Source organism: Schistocerca cancellata, chromosome 12, assembly GCF_023864275.1.
Source record: "Schistocerca cancellata isolate TAMUIC-IGC-003103 chromosome 12, iqSchCanc2.1, whole genome shotgun sequence".
In the NCBI taxonomy this organism is placed as follows: domain Eukaryota; kingdom Metazoa; phylum Arthropoda; class Insecta; order Orthoptera; family Acrididae; genus Schistocerca; species Schistocerca cancellata.
In genome coordinates, this window is record NC_064637.1 from 73,268,600 (window position 1) to 73,290,614 (window position 22,015).

Below are 22,015 nucleotides of genomic sequence, written 5' to 3' on the forward strand. Positions count from 1 at the left end.
ACTACGAACTGTGTGATCCTTATGAGTCGAATCCAGTCGCACATGTGTGATGATACTCCAACAGGTGCGCAATTTCATTGGAAGGCGCTTGTGAGGAACTGTGTCAAAAACCTTCAGGATATCCAAAAGCACGGTATCGACGTGGCGTGTTGCAGGCAGCAGCGCGGGCCCGTCGTCCGCTCACAAGAGCCGCGAGTCGCGGCCGCCGGCCTCTCCGCCTTCGGCCGCCGCCCCCGCCCCCGCCGCCGCCCCCGCAGGCGCGATGCCGCTGTCGACGAGCCGCGACGAGTTCCTGCACGCGGACGCCATCGAGTACGGCCGCAAGGGCGGCTGCTTCGTCTCGACGGGCCGCGCGCTCGCCTTCGTCTTCGCCGCCGTCCTGTTCGCAGCGCTTGTCGGCGTCCTCGTCTACTACTTCGGCGTTGCGGTACGTCACTCAATAAATAAATAAATAAATTTCAAACCAATCTCAGTTTGCTGAACATGGCAGTGTAGCCAAACTTTTTTCTTGAAAGCAGGTGGGTTTTATTCGGGATGTGTCTATACTAACCTCTTATCATATGTATTATTTACGATATGATGGTTCTTTCATCGTCATCATCATTTAAGACTGATTATGCCTTTCAGCGTTCAGTCTGGAGCATAGTCCCCCTTATAAAATTACTCCATGATCCCCTATTCAGTGCTAACATTGGTGCCTCTTCTGATGTTAAGCCTATTACTTCAAAATCATTCTTAACCGAATCCAGGTACCTTCTCCTCGGTCTGCCCCGACTCCTCCTACCCTCTACTGCTGAGCCCACGAGTCTCTTGGGTAACCTTGCTTCTCCCATGCGTGTAACATGACCCCACCATCTAACGCCTGTTCGCCCTGACTGCTACATCTATAGAGTTCATTCCCAGTTTTTCTTTGATTTCCTCATTGTGCACACCCTCCTGCCATTGTTCCTATCTACTAGTACCTGCAGCCATCCTAGCTACTTTCATATCCGTAACCTCAACGTTATTGATAAGGCAACCTGAATCCACTCAGCTTTCGCTCCCATACAACAAAGTTGGTCAAAAGATTGAACGGTGCACAGATAACTTAGTCTTGGTACTGACTTCCTTCTTGCAGAAGAGAGTAGATCATAGCTGAGCGCTCACTGCATTAGCTTTGCTACACCTCGCTTCCAGTTCTCTCACTATGTTGCCATCCTGTAGAATATGCATCCTAAGTACTTGAAACCGTCCACCTGTTCTAACTTTGTTCCTCCTATTTGGCACTCAATCCGTTTATATCTCTTTCCCACTGACATTACTTTTGTTTTGGAGATGCTAATCTTCATACCATAGTCCTTACATTTCTGATCTAGCTCTGATTTATTACTTTGCAAACTTTCAATAGAATGTGCCATCACAACTAAGTCATCCGCATATGCAAGACTGCTTATTTTGTGTTCACATATCTTAATCTCACCCAGCCAGTCTATTGTTTTCAACATATGATCCATAAATAATATGAACAACAGTGGAGACAGGTTGCAACCTTGTCTTACCCCTGAAACTACTCTGAACCATGAACTCAGTTTACCGTCAACTCTAACTGCTGCCTGACTATCCATGTAAAGACCTTTAATTGCTTGCAAAAGTTTGCCTCCTATTCCATAATCACGTAGAACAGACAATAACTTCCTCCTAGGAACCCCGTCATATGCTTTTTCTAGGTCTATAAAACAGATACAATTCCCTGTAGGGGACTGATGACCATAGATGTTAAGTCCCATAGTGCTCAGAGCCAATTCCCTGTTCCACTCATAACACTTCTCAATTATTTGCCGTAAGCTAAAGATCTGGTCCTGACAACCTCTAAGAGGCCTAAACCCTCTGTAGTTGTTACAATATTTTCTGTTTCCATGTTTAAAGATTGGTGTGATTACTGCTTTCGTCCAGTCTGATGGAACCTGTCCCAACTCCCACGCCATTTCAATTATCCTGTGTAGCCATTTAAGACTTGACGTTATCTACTGACCATTTTCTCCACTTCCTCAAATGTGATCCTATTTCCATCTTCATTCTTGTCCCATTGTACATCGAAATCTGAAACATTACTGATCGTATTTTCACCTACATTGAGCAACTCTTCAAAATATTCCCTCCATCTGCCCAAGGCATCAACAGGATTCACAAGCAGTTTTCCTGACCTGTCCAAAATACTTGTCATTTCCTTCTTACCTCCCTTTCGAAGACTGCTTCTAAGAAGAAGTTGGTTCTTTTTCAACTCATTTTTTTATTGGCAAAAAGAAATATTCAGTGAAGCACAACAATGGCAGTAACAACGAAATTATTTTTTATGTGCTTAACAATGGACATTTTCATCTCTAAATAGCCCCTGGTTTAAAATCACGATTATACTCGTGATAGGCTCAACCTTGTTTTTTTTTTTTCTTTAAATTACAGTAATTCTGTGCATCGAAGCACTAAAAGTGAACAGCAACACTAACCATTAAATTTAGAGCCATTGTTTATATGAATGAGATTTTCACTCTGCAGCGGAGTGTGCGCTGATATGAAACTTCCTGGCAGATTAAAACTGTGTGCCCGACCGAGACTCGAACTCGGGACCTTTGCCTTTCGCGGGCAAGCGCTCTACCATCTGAGCTACCGAAGCACGACTCACGCCCGGTACTCACAGCTTTACTTCTGCCAGTATCTCGTCTCCTACCTTCCAAACTTTACAGAAGCTCTCCTGCGAACCTTGCAGAACTAGCACTCCTGAAAGAAAGGATATAGCGGAGACATGGCTTAGCCACAGCCTGGGGGATGTTTCCAGAATGAGATTTTCACTCTGCAGCGGAGTGTGCGCTGATATGAAACTTCCTGGCAGATTAAAACTGTGTGCCCGACCGAGACTCGAACTCGGGACCTTTGCCTTTCGCGGGCAAGCGCTCTACCATCTGAGCTACCGAAGCACGACTCACGCCCGGTACTCACAGCTTTACTTCTGCCAGTATCTCGTCTCCTACCTTCCAAACTTTACAGAAGCTCTCCTGCGAACCTTGCAGAACTAGCACTCCTGAAAGAAAGGATATAGCGGAGACATGGCTTAGCCACAGCCTGGGGGATGTTTCCAGAATGAGATTTTCACTCTGCAGCGGAGTGTGCGCTGATATGAAACTTCCTGGCAGATTAAAACTGTGTGCCCGACCGAGACTCGAACTCGGGACCTTTGCCTTTCGCGGGCAAGCGCTCTACCATCTGAGCTACCGAAGCACGACTCACGCCCGGTACTCACAGCTTTACTTCTGCCAGTATCTCGTCTCCTACCTTCCAAACTTTACAGAAGCTCTCCTGCGAACCTTGCAGAACTAGCACTCCTGAAAGAAAGGATATAGCGGAGACATGGCTTAGCCACAGCCTGGGGGATGTTTCCAGAATGAGATTTTCACTCTGCAGCGGAGTGTGCGCTGATATGAAACTTCCTGGCAGATTAAAACTGTGTGCCCGACCGAGACTCGAACTCGGGACCTTTGCCTTTCGCGGGCAAGCGCTCTACCATCTGAGCTACCGAAGCACGACTCACGCCCGGTACTCACAGCTTTACTTCTGCCAGTATCTCGTCTCCTACCTTCCAAACTTTACAGAAGCTCTCCTGCGAACCTTGCAGAACTAGCACTCCTGAAAGAAAGGATATAGCGGAGACATGGCTTAGCCACAGCCTGGGGGATGTTTCCAGAATGAGATTTTCACTCTGCAGCGGAGTGTGCGCTGATATGAAACTTCCTGGCAGATTAAAACTGTGTGCCCGACCGAGACTCGAACTCGGGACCTTTGCCTTTGCTAGTTCTGCAAGGTTCGCAGGAGAGCTTCTGTAAAGTTTGGAAGGTAGGAGACGAGATACTGGCAGAAGTAAAGCTGTGAGTACCGGGCGTGAGTCGTGCTTCGGTAGCTCAGATGGTAGAGCGCTTGCCCGCGAAAGGCAAAGGTCCCGAGTTCGAGTCTCGGTCGGGCACACAGTTTTAATCTGCCAGGAAGTTTCATTGTTTATATGTTTGTGGCTGTGTGAAATGCTCCGAAGCAAGAATCAGTACACAAAGCTACACCAGTCTTTACACATGTATCTTGATTCCCTCCGTGCCTTCTTCCCTCTGGCATCACGCACACTACTGCACATCCTACACGTTCTTGTTGGATTCTGCTTCTTCTCGGTCGGAGGAATCGTAGATGGAAAATGACGTCCAACAAGTCGCGCTGGGTTGATTTTGCTGATGGACGGCCCGCTGCTTTGGGTGAACGTTCCTCTCCCCGATGTTTGGCAATGAGCTGTTCAGCGACAGCCACGCGAAAGTCAAGGGCCGTGAGCTTTCCTCCATGTTTTTTATATAGGACAAAGGCATTCCATTCTGCTAATTCCAATAGATGGAAAAAATATCTTCTTGTAATACTTTTTACCCCTCTTGCGTGGCAATGGATTGTTTGCGATGTGCTGATCAACTTTATCAAAATGGTTCAAAATGGCTCTGAGCACTATGGGACTTAACATCTATGGTCATCAGTCCCCTAGAACTTGAGAACTACTTAAACCTAACTAAGGACAGCACACAACACCCAGTCATCACGAGGCAGAGAAAATCCCTGACCCCGCCGGGAATCGAACCCGGGCGTGGGAAGCGAGAACGCTACCGCACGACCACGAGCTGCGGACGATCAATTGTGGATAGTGGACAGCATGCAGAGGTCTCTCTTATCTTTTCATTTCAGTGCAATCAATTTACCTCGCTGGAATGCTGCGACCTCCCTTTTCTTCAGTTTTTTGGTCCGGAAAGAAGGCTACTTTTCTTTTCTTGTAGGACGCGCGGTGCCATACATATCTGTTCTTTTTGTTAGCAGAAGGTCAGCAAGCTGGGGAGAGCTATAATAATTATCTAGAGTCAAGCAGTATCCCATACTTAGCAAGGGTTGCATTAGTGTCACTACAATTTGTGACGACATTGGCAGATCCTTGTATTCTTCCTCAAATGTAGTGCCCTTGCCAACGTAAATAATTAGGGACAAGACATATCCAGTCTGTGACTCACACAACATGAATGTTTTTATGCCAAACCTAGCTCTCTTGAGTGGCAAATGCTGGATCCATCCCAGTCGCCCTTTAGAAACAGCTGTGTTCCAGAAACAGATGTCACCGTAGATAAAAGCCTGCTGTTATATAAATTTAGTCAACAAGTAGCTCACAGTAGGCCATACTTGACTCAGTTTAGGTTGTGGATGGCTTTCTGCGTTATAGGTTGCATCGTCCGAAAAATGTAAGTTCGTCTTCAAATTGACAAACCTCTTGAATGGTAGAACCTCTCTAAAAATTGATGTGGCTAATGTAGCTCTTTTTGTCCAGTACATCTGATATGTGGTTTTTTTTCACAACGCTTTGTAACAATATTACAGCAACAAATACGTACATCTCATCAATTGTTGTTGGCTTCCATGCCGGGACGTTTGTTTGTGTTGCATATTTGTTGGTCTCGGAAAATTTGCATGTATCCGTCATCAATGAACTGTCTAAAATAATGCAAGACATCGTCAATACAGGGTTCACAATTAATTTGAGGTTTACCTGTAAAAGGATAACGTGGTGGAGCAGGTGGCAGTGGCTTAGATGGATCTGTCTCGTACCACACTATGGCGCTTGCAATGTCACACTCAGAAGAAACTGATTCATCGCTTCCTTCTTCCGAACTCTCTTCATAGCAATCTTCAGACCTCTGAGACCCACTAAATTCAATATCAAACTCATCTTCACTCTCCATTTTCATAAAACGTGAGGAAATAACAGGCAAACTGCAAGAACAGATTGTAGAGTGACCGCTAGTACAACTGCCTGATTCAGAGACATCTCTTGCCAGAAATATACACTTTAGAGTAACGCACCACAGTGGCATCTATCGAAAATATCAAGGAACTGCCAAAACACGAGATAGAACGAGTAAATTGGGCCTTTTAAAACGTGTGCCAGTCGGAAATGATAAGCCCGAGTATACTCGGCGTTTTATTATTTTGTCAGAATTAAAAAAAAAGAAAAAAAAGAAAAAAAAAAGAAACGAGTATACTCGGGATTTTATGTTAAGCAGTTGAGTATAAACAGCTCTAAAATGGATTAAAAACTTAGTGCCAAAAGTCTGAAGAGAGATCATGATACAATTGTACTGAATAAACTTCATTAACTTATCAAATTTAAAGAAATATCCGTAGGCATAATTGATCATCTCAAAAGAAATCATAACAGAGCTAAACTATGGACAGGGTTACTATAAAACAGGGGTTGCCTAAACATTTGTAAACAATATTTGAAAAGTAAAGAACTTGTTTTATTATTAAGGAAAGTGAATACGATTAAATAAAATAAAATTTTTATCCAGTCAACTATCAATAACAGAAGAATCAGCAATCGAAGACTAAAAGCTGATTGACAAAAGAGTAATTTTAACACTAACACCACGTGACAAACTTGAAGTAAAAAAATAAAAATAAAAAAAATAAAAAAAAAATTAAAAAAACAACCCAAATGAGAAATAATGGTCATTCTACGATGTACCACATTTAAGTAACATTAATAAGATAGCAGCTAGAATTCTACCAGAAATCGAAACCTCTGCATGCGTCTTAATTGCAAAAGATGAACTAAAATGTTCGCATATTAACCAAAACACTAAAATTTTGAAAACATAGAGTGGATATAATAAGAACCAAACTCAACAATAGAGGGAAAATGAAGAATATTAACAAAACTATAAACAATTAATGTAGGTTAATTCTTACAAAGAAGAAGAAGACAGCAACCAGCCACTATTAATACAGCTATTTATTTAGGTAAATAGCGCCGATACCGATTTCGAACTGGCAAGTCCATCAGACGGCTGTTCACATGATTTGCAAGATACACTTTAAATTATCGTCAGTTTTCGATTTTCATTTTTCCACTGTGGCGAAATAATTTTGGCGTGTTGGTGCCTTACGGTAGAGAACAGTGTTAGAAGCGCCCTATGTAAAAATAACTAACCTCCAAACGATGAAATACAGAATAAATAAACATGTGACGTTAAGTGGTTCGACGTTCTGTATCTGTTCTAACCGTGTTTTGCGATTCCTACGGGACCAATATGCAGCGGATTGTGGTGAATTAGAAAATCCTCGGTTCTTCAAAGAATAGAATTCTCATATATAACACAGCGTCAAACGTCTGTAATTTGCACTCCATTTTAAGCGAAAGTAAGTTTTTTACGCATATCAGTGTTTATGACATCATATCTCTCGAACAATGTGTCGTACGATGATAGGGTCAGTGGTATATGTGGATACTGTTTGCGAAATGGATTGCGAGCGTAGTTAGCAGTAAAGAAGTAATAAATTAAAACGTCGTGCATCATGTTGAAGTTTTACTGCGTGCCATTTTAAGCAAAAGTTAGTTCACTTAGCGTGGTACCCCGTACAATCATACGTTGGATAGTAAGTGTAGGCGTGGTTCTGAGTCACTTGGTTTATGGAAGTCAAGAATTACTGCATCCACCAGACTGCACTTTGATCAATGGCTTTTAAGATGTGACGTGAGAGAAGTCCGAAATGGGTTTCCAGTCATCGATGTTTTCAGAACAATAAAAGACCACCTTTCCCAAATATACTCTTCTCACTGCTGTGATTTTCGCAAAACGAGTATATGATATTACTGTCGTCCTTTTTCCCTTCCACAGAATGATGAAATTATGCATCTATAGTTCAGGGTTCAGTTACAGGTAGTCTATCTAACAGCTTGCCGGGGGCAAGAAAATTTTTATTGATTTGGTGTAATCATTGACAGAATTTAGAAATTTAAAACGCTGTCGTAACGTATTTATAAAGCGGTACAATATGTTAAAATTTAATACAATAAGTACTACACTTAGAAAGTGTGCATATGCCGACATAGTGTTAACTTACTGCCCACAAGTTACCCATACCATAGTCATCTAGTGTTTCATAATTGGAGCACATAGCGACTTCAGCGAACTACACACACCTTTTCTAAAAATTTTCTCGCTTACGTGCTTAAGGTCAAGTATTTTAAACCTCGATTAATTTAGGAATTAATCATAGGTTGCAAATTCTTTTATATAGAGTGGCAATACCCAGGGATGTAATAGGAGTGATAATCAAAGCAAAAAGTCTAGTAAACATGGGGTCTAAAAAGTATGCTTTAAGAGCTACGAGCACTTCATCTTCGATAGTGTGAAACAAACCTGTTCTACTGCAAACTCTTTGCTTTCCATATTTTTGAGAGGTGCTAATATGGATCAAATCAAGAAAAAGTGTCCAAAAAATATGGGCTCTAAGACCTTTGTGCACTTGTTGATCTTAGAAGAGCTCTTGAGGTCTATATTTTCGAGCACACTCTTGCTTGAATTTTTTGCTTCGATTTATCGCTCCTGTCATATCCAGGACGCTAACCGTTCCTCCTGCGGCACGGTGTAGGTGGGAGTCAGATTTTTCAAAGAATCGGGAGTTTACTGGTTATTACGAGGGTCTTTCGGAAAGTAAAGAACATTTTGTTTCGACATGTGACCATGTTCCCCCACTACCTCCGTCGACCGACCACTGACCTCGCTACTCATCCGCTTCAGTTTGCGGTAGCTACTATCCACTACGGCTGCATAATGCTTAGCCGTGCGACTTTAAATTGTGTGACGAAATTGACGATACCGCCAAGTGTGAGATGCGCAGTGCTATTCGCTTTTTAAACGCGCAAGACGTCCGACAGATCGAAATTTATAGAGAGATAACTGAGGTTTACGGTGATGTAATGAACGAAGAGTCAGTTAGAAAGTGGTGTATCATGTTTCATGGCGGACGGAAGAATGTTCACGGCGAATATCGCTCGAGCCGGCCCTCGGTGGTCATTGACTGACTCAAAGCAAGTACACTACTGGCCATCAAAATTGCTAGACCAGGAAGAAATGCAGATGATAAACGGGTATTCATTGAACAAATATATTATACTAGAACTGACATGTGATTACATTTTCACTCAATTTGGGTGCATAGATCCTGAGAAAGCAGCACCCAGAACAACCACCTGGGCATTCAGTCAAACAGAGCTTGGATGGCGTGTACAGATACAGCTGCCCATGCAGCTTCAACACGATACCACAGTTCATCAAGAATAGTGACTGGCGTATTGTGACGAGCCAGTTGCTCGGCCACCATTGACCAGACGTTTTCAGTTGGTGAGAAATCTGGAGAATGTGATGGCCAGGGCAGCAGTCGAACATTTTCTGTATCCATAAAGGCCCGTACAGGACCTGCATCATGCGGTCGTGCATTATCGTGCTGAAATGTAGGGTTTCGCAGGGATCGAATGAAGGATAGAGCCACGGGTCGTAACACATCTGAAATGTAACGTTCACTGTTCAAAGTGCCGTCAGTGCGAACAAGAGGTGACCGAGACGTATAACCAATGGCACCCCATACCATCACGCTGGGTGATACGCCAGTATGGCGATGACGAGTACATGCTACCAATGTGCGTTCACCGTGATGTCACCAAACACGCATGCGACCATCACGATGCTGTAAACAGAATCTGGATTCATCGGAAAAAATGACGTTTTGCCATTCGTGCACCCAGGTTCGTCGTTGAGTACACCATCGTAGGCGCTTCTGTCTGTGATGCAGCGTCAAGGGTAAGTGCAGCCGTGGTCTCCGAGCTGATAGTCCATGCTGCTGCAAACGTCGTCGAACTGTCCCTCCTGAACCCACCGATTCCATATTCTGCTAACAGTCATTGTATCTCGACCAAAGCGAGCAGCAATGTCGTGATACGATAAACCGCAATCGCGATAGCCTACAACCCGACCTTTATCGTCGAAGTCGGAAACGTGATGGTACGCATTTCTCCTCCTTAGACGAGGCATCACAACAACGCTTCACCAGGCAACGCCGGTCAACTGCTGTTTGTGTATGTGAAATCGGCTAGAAGCTTTCCTCATGTCAGCACGTTGTAAGTGTCGCGACCGGCGCCATCCTTGTGTGAATGCTCTGTAAAGCTAATCATTTGCATATCACAGCATCATCTTCCTGTCCGTTAAATTTCGCGTCTGTAGCACGTCATCTTCGTGGTGTAGCAATTTTAATGGCCAGTAGTGTATTAAAACAAAAATCCAGCACAGTTAGTGGACTGCACTCATTCTTTCCAGACATTTCATGAACTGTGTTGTACGAGATTGTTATTGCAGTTGGAGCCATAAAAAAAGGGTGTGCCAGGTGGCTTCCTCGAATTTTGTCACCGAATTTTGTCGGGCGAGCGCAAAACGATAAGGATGGCAGCTGCGTTAACATTTGTCAGCCTTTAGGAAAAGGATGGTAATGAATATTTGAATCACATTGCCAGTAGTGATGAGATGGGATAGCGCATTCCACACCAGAAACAAAGCGCCAATCAGTGGAATGCCATCATTCGCAGTCCCCAAAGAAACCGAACAAAGCAAAAGATATTTGAACACCAGAAAGATAATGGCGACGGTGTTTCGGTATCGTAAGGGTTTCCTGATAGTCGGCTATGTGCCTAGAGGTGAGACCATGAATGCGGCGGGCATCAGATTCTTCAACGACTTCGCTGCACCATTAAAAATACAGTGGCGTGTAATGCTTACCAGTGGAGTCGACCTCCATCACGACAATGCACGTCCGCAAGTAGCGGGAGTGACACAGGTCTTGTTTCAGTGGTTTCAACATCCGCCGTTCAGTCCCATCTTAGCTCCAAGTGATTGTCACTTACTATCCAGATTGAAAGATTTTTTTGAGTGGACAACGCTACGGAAATTATGATCGAACTTAAAAAGAAGCCATTAATCAGTGGGTAAATAACTTCGTGCCCATTGAGTATACAGAAGGCTCGTGGCCACTGAATGTACAGAAGGCGTATAAAAGCTGATGAAACTGTACTAGTGCCTAAATTTGAACGATGACTACGTAGAAAAGTAACTTGGATATCAAACTGTATGTAAAATATATTTTCGTTTAGTTATATCAAATAACAATATCTGTAGAGAAAACACGTTGTTTACTTTCCGAGCCGAGCGGTTCTAGGCGCTACAGTCTGGAACCGAGCGACTGCTACGGTCTCAGGTTCGAATCTTGCCTCGGGCATGGGTGTGTGTGATATAAAAGCTGATGAAACTGTACTAGTGCCTAAATTTGAACGATGACTACTTGGAAAAGTAACTTGGATATCAAACTGTATGTAAAATACAGTTTCGTTTAGTTATATCAAACAACAATATCTGTAGAGAAAACTCGTTGTTTACTTTCCGAGCCGGCCCGTGTGGCCGAACGGTTCTAGGCGCTACAGTCTGGAACCGAGCACCGCTACGGTCTCAGGTTCGAATCCTGCCTCGGGCATGGGTGTGTGTGATGTTCTTGGTTTAGTTAGATTTAAGTAGTTCTAAGTTCTAGGTGACTGATGACCTCAGCAGTTAAGTCCCGTAGTGCTCAGAGCCATTTTTACTTTCCGAATGACCGTTTAACACTGGAGTGTTAATGTCTCCCGGCTGACATGTGCACCTTCTGACCTTCCAGACAAGGAAACAGGCGCCTGTAGCGCAGGCGGCCACCAACGGCACGGCTAGACCGGGAGGCGGCGAGGCGCCTCCGAGTGGCGGCACCGGAGACGGCGGTGAGGGCGAAGGCGGCCCCCAGAAGCCGCCCCCGGCGTCCGAGCGGCTGAGCCCCCGGGTGCGGCCGCACCTGTACGAGCTGCACCTGAAGCCATACCTGGGAGAGGGCACCAACTTCACCTTCATCGGTCACGTCGCCATCACCATCAGCGTGGACGAAGGCACCAGCGCAGACACCGTCGTCTTCCACTCCAAGCAACTCAACATTTCTGCCGAAGAGGTCGCCATCACAGTCGACAACACCAAGTAAGTCGGCACTTTATGTATCTGTAAGGGGCGGTCGGAAAGTTCCCCGTAGAATGCCGCGCAGTCCAGAACCAGTACGCCTATCGGTCTAAAAAGGGAACCTCCCCATAGCACCCCCCTCAGACTTAGTTATAAGTTGACACATTGGATACGCCTTGAAAAACTGAACACAGATCAATCGAGAAAACAGGAAGAAGTTGTGTGGAACTATGAAAAAAATGAACAAAATATACAAACCGAGTAGTCCATGCGGAACATAGGACACATCAAGGGTAGTACGAGCCCAGCAGCGCCGTGGTCCCGTGGTTAGCGTGAGCTGCTGCCGAACGAGAGGTCGTTGGTTCAAATCTTCCCTCGAGTGAAAAGTTTAATTTCTTATTTTCAGTTTATGTGACAAACTTACGTTTTCATCACTTTTTTGGGAGTGATTATCACATCCACAAGAAAACCTAAATCGGGCAAAGTAGAAGAATCTTTTTAACCATTCGCCAAGTGTACAAGTTAGGTGGTTCGACAACATATTCCTGTCATGTGACGCACATGCCGTCACCAGTGTCGTATAGAATATATCAGACGTGTTCCTGTGGAGGAATCGGTTGACCTATGACCTTGATCAAATGTTTTCGGTTCCCATTGGAGAGGCACATCCTTTCGTCTACTAATCGCACGGTTTTGCGGTGCGGTCGCAAAACACAGACACTAAACTTATTACAGTGAACAGAGACGTCAATGAACGAACGGACAGATCATAAGTTTGCGAAAATAAATTGAAAGTAAACTTTTCACTCGAGGAAAGAGTTGAACCAAGGACCTCTCGTTCCGCAGCCGCTTACGCTAACCACAGGACCACGGCGCTCGTGAGCTCATACTATCCTTGACGTTGCCTATCTTTCGCATGGACTACTCAGTTTGTGTATTTTGCTTATTTTTTTCATAGTTCCACACAACTTCTTCCTGTTTTCTCGATTGATCTTTGTTCAGTTTTTCAAGGCCTATCCACTGTGCCAACTTATAACTAAATCTGAGGGGGGTGCGATGGGAAGGTTCCCTTCTAAGACGCTGTAAGCATTGAGGCAGTCATCCCACGGACGCACCAAGCTGAAGATACCCGTTTCTTAAAACACAGTGCCTTGCTGCGTGAAGAAGTCCGTAACTGCCTGCTGCACTTCCCTGTCCGACAAGAATCGTCGACTCTCGAAGACGTTTTTTAATGGAACGAAGGTATGACAATCGCGTGGGTGGATCAGAAGTACAGGGTCGGTGCTCTACATCTACATGGCTACTCTCCAATTCACACTTGAATGCCTGGCAGAGGGTTCATCGAACCACTTTCATACCACATCTCTACCATTCCACTCTCGAATGGCGCGTGGGAAAACGGAACAGCTAAATGTTTCCGCTCGAGCTCTGATTTCTCTTATTTGCAATATTTTGAACATAGCTGAACAACGGCAAGAGTTTCACGTAATAAAATTATAAACAGCCGACCAGATGTAATTGATTAAGAAATTCTTTGCCTAGGTTTCGACAAATATAAATTTGTCTCCTTCAGAAGATAACAATTTTACATTAGTAAGGACTAATCGCCGATGGTACATAGTCCTTACTAATGTAAAATTGTTACCTTATGAAGAAGACAAATTTATATTTTTCGAAACCTAGGTAAAGAATTTCTTTATCCATTGCAACTGGTCGGATGTTTATAATTTTATTCTCTTATTTTGTTATGATGATCATTTCTCCCCACGTAGGTGGGTGTCTAACAGAATATTTTCGCATTCGGAAGAGAAAGTTGGTGATTGAAATTTCGTAAATAGATCTCGCCGCAAAGAAGACCGCCTTTGTTTTGACTGCCACCCCAACTCGCATATCATATCAGTGACACTCTCACCCATATTGCGCGATAACATCAAACGATCTGCCCTTCTTTGCGCGTTTTCGATGTCCTCCGTCAATCCTACCTGGTAAGGATCCCATACCGCGCAGCAATATTCTAGCAGAGGACGGACAAGTGTAATGTAGGCTGTCTCTTTCGTGGGTTTGTCGCACCTTCTAAGTGTTCTGCCAACAAAGCGCAGTCTTCGTTTCGCCTTCCCCACAATATTATCTATGTGGTTTTTCCAATTTAAATTGCTCGTAATTGTAATACCTAGGTATTTAGTCGAATTGACAGTCCTTAGATTTGTGCGATCTATCGTATACCCAAAATTTATCGGATTTCTTTTACTACCCATGTCGATGACCTCGCACTTTTCTTTGTTTATTGCCAATTGCCACTTTTCGCACCATACATAAATTCTCTCTAGGTCAATTTGTAAATGGAATTGATCGTCTGATGATTTTACTAAACGGTAAATTTCAGCGTCATCTGCAAACAATCTTAGGGGGCTGCTCAGATTATCACCTAGATGAATTATGTAAATCAGGAACAGCAGAGGGCCTTTGACACTACTTTGCGGAACGCCAGATGTCACTTCTGTTCTACTCGGCGATTTACCGTCTATCTCTACGAACTGTGACCTCTCTGAGAGGAAATCACGAATCCAGTCACACAAGTGAGACGATACTCCATATGCACGCAATTTGATTAATAGTCGCTTGTGACGAACGGTATCAAAAGCCTTCTGGGCATCTAGGAATATGGAATCGATCTGAGATCCCTTGTCGGGCTGCGTTGTAAGATATTTTCTAAATCCGTGTTGGGTTATGTAAGTCATTTTCTTCAAGGTGATTCATAATGTTAGAGTACAGTATATGCTCCACAATCCAACTGCAAATTGAGGTCAATGATGCGGATCTGTAATTCAGTGGTTTACTGCTATTTCCTTTCTTGAATGTTGGTGTGACCTCTGCTACTTTCCAGTCTTGAGGGAACACCTTTCGTCAAGTGAGCGGTTGTATATAATTGCTAAGAAAGGCGCTATTGTGTCTGCATACTCTGAAAGGAACCTGATTGGTATACCATTTGGACCGGAAGACTTGCCTTTCTTAAGATATTTGAGTTGTTTTGCAACACCTAAGATAACTACCCTTATGTCACTCATGCTAACAGCTGTTCTGGTTTCGAATTCTGGAATATGTACTTCGTCCCCCCCCCCCCCCCCCCGAAGTATCAGTAGTCTTTGGTTTAGAGATGAATGAAACCAACTTGAAGGTCAAAAATCGACTTATGAAATAGGTAGTGCACTGACAAAGCAAGTTTAACATTTAATGATGCCTGGGGCCGCATACGTGCCAGCGAGTGCTGTGATTGGTCGACAAAGCTCGCTCCGCGCATGCGTAAAAGGTTTCAGCGCGTTTCAAAAGATGGCGGAAGATGACGATTGGTTGAGTAACGTGTTGTGGACCAACGAAGCTCATTTCACGCTCCGAGGGTCTTCAACGCCCACAACTGCAGAATTTGGGCTACCGAAAATCCTAGAACTGTGGTGGAAACATTAAATGTTAAACTTGCTTTGTCAGTGCACTACCTATTTCATAAGTCGATTTTTGACCTTCAAGTTGTTTTCATTCATCTCTAAACCAAAGACTATTGATACTTCGGGGGGGGGGGGGGGGGGTCATTGGGAACTGACTGGGGGTCCGCCATGGATTTTCGACTGAAGAAGGGGTCCACCAGCTGAAAAGGTTGGGAAGCCCTGGTGTAACACAGTTCAAATCAAGTGCAATAGCGAAGAAGTCCCATCTACCGCCGTGAGCCGGTGCACAAACGACCCCCGTATTGTTGTGAAACAGTCGATCAGAAAAGCCGCATTCTCTGGCACTAAACTGTGTATGCGGTCTCACTTAGGAACCGCAAAGGCTGCTTGGGAATACGACCTGAAGTAAAAGTACACATTTTTTTCACACGGAAAAAAGTGATGAATTTGATTTTCACATTTTTATTCAATAATTTTACTCATTATTTTACACGATTTCGTGAAGGGTGGCCACGGACCCCCTAGAAAGAGCCGGCGGACCCCTAGGCGTCAGCAGCACATACGTGAAAGCTAAATATCGCCGGCATACTCCGCACCACAAAATTACTCTTTGTTTCCTATGTGCAACTCTCCATAAACAGAATCCAAAACTCGCTATGAGGGAGATGGCGCCGTGGTTAACACACTGGACTCGCATTCGGGAGGACGACGTTTCAAACCCGCGTCTGGCCATCCTGATCTAGATTTTCCGAGATTTCCCAAAATCGCTTCAGGCAAATGCCGGTATGGTTTCTTCGAAAAGGCACGGCCGACTTACTTCCCCATCCTTCCCTAATCCGATGCCTGATAGGAAACTTTCCAAGTCGGTAACTTCGAAGTCTTCCTCTGATCAGGGAATCGAGCGACGTGGACTCAACGTAGCTTCTCTGCCGACTGACTCCCGTGTTCAAATTCCGGCGCCTTATTTACAGGGGTTGGACAGAAATATGAGCCGCGTGGTCTAGGGCGTCCTGTCAGGTTCGCGCGGCCCTCCAGTCGGAGGTTCCAGTCCTCGCATGGGTGTGTGTGTGTTGTCCTTAGCGTATGTTAGATTAAGTAGGGTGTAAGCTTAGGGACCGATGACTTCAGCAGTTTGGTCCCATAAGATCTTACCATAAATTTCCAAAAATATGGAAACATCCCAAATGCAACACATTTCCATACTTGATACGGTATAGGAAAACCGTCGACATTCAAAACAGCTTCCAGTCGTCTCAGAACGCATAAATACAGGCGCTGTATGGTTTTCAAGAGAATCTAAAACCATTCTTCACGCAAAATTTGAGGTAATGATGATGGAGGTGGATAGTGGCCACGCACAGTTCTCTGCAAAGCACACCACAAAGGCACAATAATATTCAAATACGGTGACTATGGTGGGTCAGGGAAGGTGCGGAATTCGTCCTCGTATTCACAAAATCAGCCCTGGACGGTACGAGCTGTCTCTTGGAACCCACCATCGCCACTGGAGAATAAGTATTCTACCATGGGCTGTACCTGATCAGCCAAAACACTATTACAGTCCTTTTGTCAACAATGCGACCTAGTAGAGTAACCGTGGAGCACATGGAATACCACGATATGGCTGCCCATATCTCACCGAAACACTGTCATGTTTCGATCTTGACAGCATCCAGTCTGCATCGCACGGTTGGGACTACACCAGACGTAAACTCGGCCAGAAGTTGGAAACAATCTGAAACAAGGCTCATCCGATCAAATGACTTTCTTCCATTGATCCACAGTCCAAGTCTTAAGCCTTCGGCATCATGGTTTCCTCTTACGGACATTTGCATCAGTTATGTTTTGTTTCGTAAGTTCGCCAGCCGGTGTGGCCGAGCGGTTCTAGGTGCTTCAGTCTGGAACTGCGCAACCGCTACGGTCGCAGGTTCGAATCCTGCTTCGGGCATGTGATGTCCTTAGGTTAGTTAGGTTTAAGTAGTTCTAAATTCTAGGCCACTGATGACGTCAGATGTTAAGTCCCATAGTGCTCAGAGCCATTTAAACCATTTTTTCGTAAGTTCCTGCCTATTGAGTTGTTTTGGTGCTGACAGGGTTCACAAATGCGACATTCAGCTGTACAGCGACTTCTGCAGTTGTCCTCTTTATTTCTCGTCACAGTCCTCCACCTTGACCTTCTGACACGATCACTCAACTTCCTGGCTCCAATATATGTGGAGATAGGGCAAAAACGTGTTTTCCTAGCTCCTGGCATAGAGGTTCCAGTGCATGACAAGCATGTTGGTTCAGCCTTCCAAGTCAAACTGCTTTGCTGGGCAGCTTAAGGTTTTTTTTTTGTGTGTGTGTGGTTTTAGGGCGCACAACTTCAATGATCATTAGCGCCCAGACTACGTTAGGAATGCACCGCGAGGCACAAGTTTAAAACAGCAACTAAAAGGGAAAACACGATAAAAGACAGACTGATAGGCATAGGATTAAAAAAAAAAACAGCATAATCAAATGTCCTTAGAGAGGTTGGTCAAGTTGATAAAACGAAGAACGCGAGCAGCTGCTCGTGGGTCATCCGCTAAAATGGCATCTAGACTACATGGCAGGCCAAGATCAAGACGCAGTGTGTTAAAATCCGGACAGGACGTTAAAATGTGACGGACCGTCAGCAATTGCCCACACGGGCAGAACGGCGCCGGCGCAGCCGTCAGCAGATGGCGATGGCTGAACCGGCAGTGTCCAATTCGTAACCGGGCCAAAACGACCTCCTCCCGCCGAGAAGGGCGGGAGGAGGAGGTCCAAGCCGCGGGAAGAGATTTCAAGGCCCGAAGCTTGTTGTCCGTAAGTGCAGCCCAATCGGCATGCCACAGCGATAAAATGCGCCGACAAATGACCCTGCTACAATCTGACGAAGGGACACAACAAGAAGCTGTCCGAGGCTGGAGGACCGCAGCCTTGGCCGCGGCATCTGCAGCTTCGTTCCCAGGGATACCGACATGGCCAGGAACCCACATAAAGCTAACCGGAGAACCGACGTCCACCAGCTGCTGAAGAGAGCGTTGAATCCGATGCACGAAAGGGTGAACCGGATACAGATCACTGAGGCTCTGGATGGCGCTCAGGGAATCGGAGCAGATGACATAAGCAGAATGTCGGTGGCGGCAGATGTATAGAACAGCATGGTAGAGGGCAAAGAGCTCAGCTGTGAAGACCGAACAATGGCCATGGAGCCGGTATTTGAAACTTTGTGCCCCGACAATAAAAGAACACCCGACCCCGTCATTGGTCTTAGAGCCATCTGTATAAATGAAGGTCATATTAATGAACTTCGAACGAAGTTCGACAAAACGGGAGTGGTAGACCGAACCGGGGGTAACCTCCTATGGGAGCGAGCTGAGGTCAAGGTGAACGCGAACCTGAGCCTGGAGCCAAAGTGGCGTGTGGCTCTCGCCCACTCGAAAGGTTGCAGGCATTCTGTGGGAGTAGCATCAAACTACTGTATTGAACTGTATTGTAGCAGCTACGCTTGCAAATGGCCAGAGACAGAAATAGGTTGTGATGGGTGGAGGAGGGTCTGGACAAAGTGACGGGAGGAGAAAATGGACGAAGACGGGGGGAGATGCATGAGGTAGGTGGAAGATGTACAGGGATAGTGGGCAGGTGGAAGAGAAAGAGGAGGAGGTAGAAATTGAGACAGAGGGAGGGGTAGGAAGATATGGGATAATGGAAGGGGTTTATGAAATGGGCAAAGGGAGTAAGAGGAGGAACACACACACACACACACACACACACACACACACACATTCATCCGCGTTGTGACATAATTTATCATGTTCTACAGATTTCTCTGTATAGGGTGTAAATCTTCGATAAGTCCCTCTTGCAACACTAAACACTTCGTCTGCCTTGGCTTCAGAAGAATCCACCACACGAGCACCGACAATTTGCCCGCGTTCTAATTATCTTAGATCCAGCACAGTGCACTCACAGCTACACAGAAATCTATCAGCGACAGGAGCTTTTAGGACGAGTCCGGTGACCAGCGTCCTGGTGGAGGCTGGTGTCCCTCCACTGCAGATCAGACGTGCGCAACTGCTCGCCAGTTACGCAGCACACATTCATAGTTCCCCTGTGCATCCGAATTACCGTCTCCATTTTCCCGCCCGCGGCAGTCCATCTCCCGCATCGGCGGCCCAGATCGGGGCTAACGATTGCGGTTCGCCGTGCGGTCCCTTCTCTCCGAACTGGAGTCCTTCCCTTTAGCACCTCTGCTTGCGGTCCGTTCACGTACGCCTCCATTGTGTACGCCTCGTCCGCAGCTTCGTCTGGACCTTTTGCATGGCCCCAAAGACTCCGTTAACCTCGCCGCTCTCGGCTGTCACTTCCTCTCGATTCTTGACGAGTTCCGGGGCTCTGAAGCGGTGGACACCGACGGCTCAATGGCTGATGGTCACGTAGGCTTCGCATATGTTCGTGGAAGACATATTGAGCAGCACTCCTTGCCAGTTGGCTGCCGTGTTTTCACTGCAGAGCTGGCGGCCATTTCTCGTGCTCTTGAGCTCATCCGCTCATGCCCTGGCGAGTCATTTCTCTTGTGTACTGATTCCTTGAGCAGCCTACAAGCTATCGACCAGTGCTACCCTCGCCACCCTCTGGTAGCGTCCACTCAGGAGTCCACCTATGAGACTATGAATGTGTGGAAGTCTCCCATGCAGGCCTCTCGCAGGGAATCACTTGTCCTCTGCCAGCTCCGCATTGCCCATACCTGTCTAATGCATGGTTACCTCCTCCGTCACGAGGACCCACCTCAGTGTCGCTGTGGCTCCCAAATGACGGTCGTCCACCTCTTGCTGGACTGCCCACTTTTAGCCGCTCTGCGGCAGACTTTTAACTTTCCCAGCACCCTTCCTTCGGTGTTGGGCGACGATGCCTCCACAGCAAAAAAAAATGGCTCTGAGCACTATGGGACTTAACATCTGAGGTCATCAGTCCCCTAGAACTACTTAAACCTAACTAACCTAAGCACATCACACACATCTATGCCCGAGGCAGGATTCGAACCTGCGACCGAAGCAGTCACGCGGTTCCGGACTGACGCGCCTAGAACCGCACGGCCACCACGGCCGGCTGCCTCCACAGCAGCTTTAGTTTTCCGTTTTATCCGTGAGAGTGGGTTTTATACTTCTATGTAGGTTTTAGCGCATGTCCTTTGTCCCTCTGTCCTCCACCCTAGTGCTTTTAGGGTGGAGGTTTTAATGTGTTGCAGACTGGCTGGCTTTCCCTTTTTATTCTCGAGGTCAACCACTGTAATCTGCTTTCATGTTTTACTCTCTCCTGTTTCTACCATCTCTGATGTTTTCTTGTCCTCTTTTGTTCCTTATATTGTTCATTGCCTTCCATTCGTTCTTGTGGCTTTTCGTTTCTTTCCGTTTTGTGTTATATGTTTCGCCCGTTTTATTCTCACACTTGTGGCATTGCTTTATTAGGAACAAGAGACCGATGACCTCGTAGTTCGGTCCTTTCTCCCGCCTCTAAACCAACCAACCAACTACACAGAATAGTGTTCTGATCCCGACCAGCACTTGCAACGTATTGAGGACATTGCGCAAGTGCCGTTCGTGGTCCAGTACAACAGCGCAACCTGCGGACTTGGCTAGCATGTGCATTAACATTCGAGCGTGCATGTCTTGCGGTGTTCCATATACCGGGTGATAAAAAAGTCAGTCTAAATTTGAAAACTGAATAAATCACGGGATAATGTAGATAGTGAAGTACACACATGCTTGGAATGACTTGGGGTTTTATTAAAACCAAAAAAATACAAAAGTTCAAGAAAGTCCGACAGATGGCGCTTCATCTGATCAGAATAGCAACAAATAGCATAACAAAGTAAGACAAAGCAAAGATGATGTTCTTTACAGGAAATGCTCAATTTGGCGGGAGCGGACCGCAGGCAAAGCGCTTGTTGATTTTTACCCTTGCACAGACCTAATCGTCAAGCATTCAATTGCTTCCTGCTACACAGTTCTCGAACCTATCAATTTTTCGTTAAAAGGAGATAACTTGATTTTTTTCTCAGTGTAAAGCGTACCACCTTATGTACAAAACTGTGCTCGTGTAAATTTTTCTGATTGAAAAGATTTTGTTTTATCACGCACACGAGATACTTGGAAAAATTCCTACGCTAGGCTTTAACGATCTGGAGGACCTCAAACTTGGCATAGCTTCCTCACCTGAACTGCCTTACACAATATTAATAATTTTGAACCTTTGCCAAAATTCATACCAGATAATCTACAACGTTACGATCAAAAACGAAAACAAATAACTGGAGAGCTACCATTTCGATCGCAAAATGGCGCCAACTTCATGAATATAATCTCTAACTGGACAATACAAAATTAGGAGTTCTTAGCTTTAATCCGGAGCCGCTCTCAGTTTCAAGCAAATTTCGATAAGACACCTCCCACTCCCGAACTCCGCCTCCTGAGGTGTGAGACGTGGGAAAAAGGCTAGTACCGTATATGTGCAATCAAGCCCTGATTTTCAGGTGGTTAACGTCAGGCTGGAAAGGTACCCTTGTTGGGATACGAGTTCAGCTGGAAAGTCAACGACAAATAGTATGCATTCATTCCTAAGTCATTTGGGCAACCGATATAGAGGCACGATGTAATGACACCATACTCA

At 45.4% G+C, this 22,015-nt stretch overlaps 1 protein-coding gene across 1 annotated transcript in view; it reads left to right on the plus strand.

The window, feature by feature from the left end:
• Positions 1-247: 247 nt before the first annotated feature.
• The window catches only part of LOC126109721 (aminopeptidase N-like), a 222,875-nt gene continuing 201,107 nt past the window's right edge, over positions 248-22,015 (plus strand). Inside the window, exons 1-2 of the mRNA XM_049914775.1 lie at positions 248-427; positions 11,578-11,921. Coding sequence (XP_049770732.1) covers positions 263-427; positions 11,578-11,921 — 509 coding nt within the window. The 5' untranslated portion in view covers positions 248-262. The remainder of the gene's footprint in view (positions 428-11,577; positions 11,922-22,015) is intronic.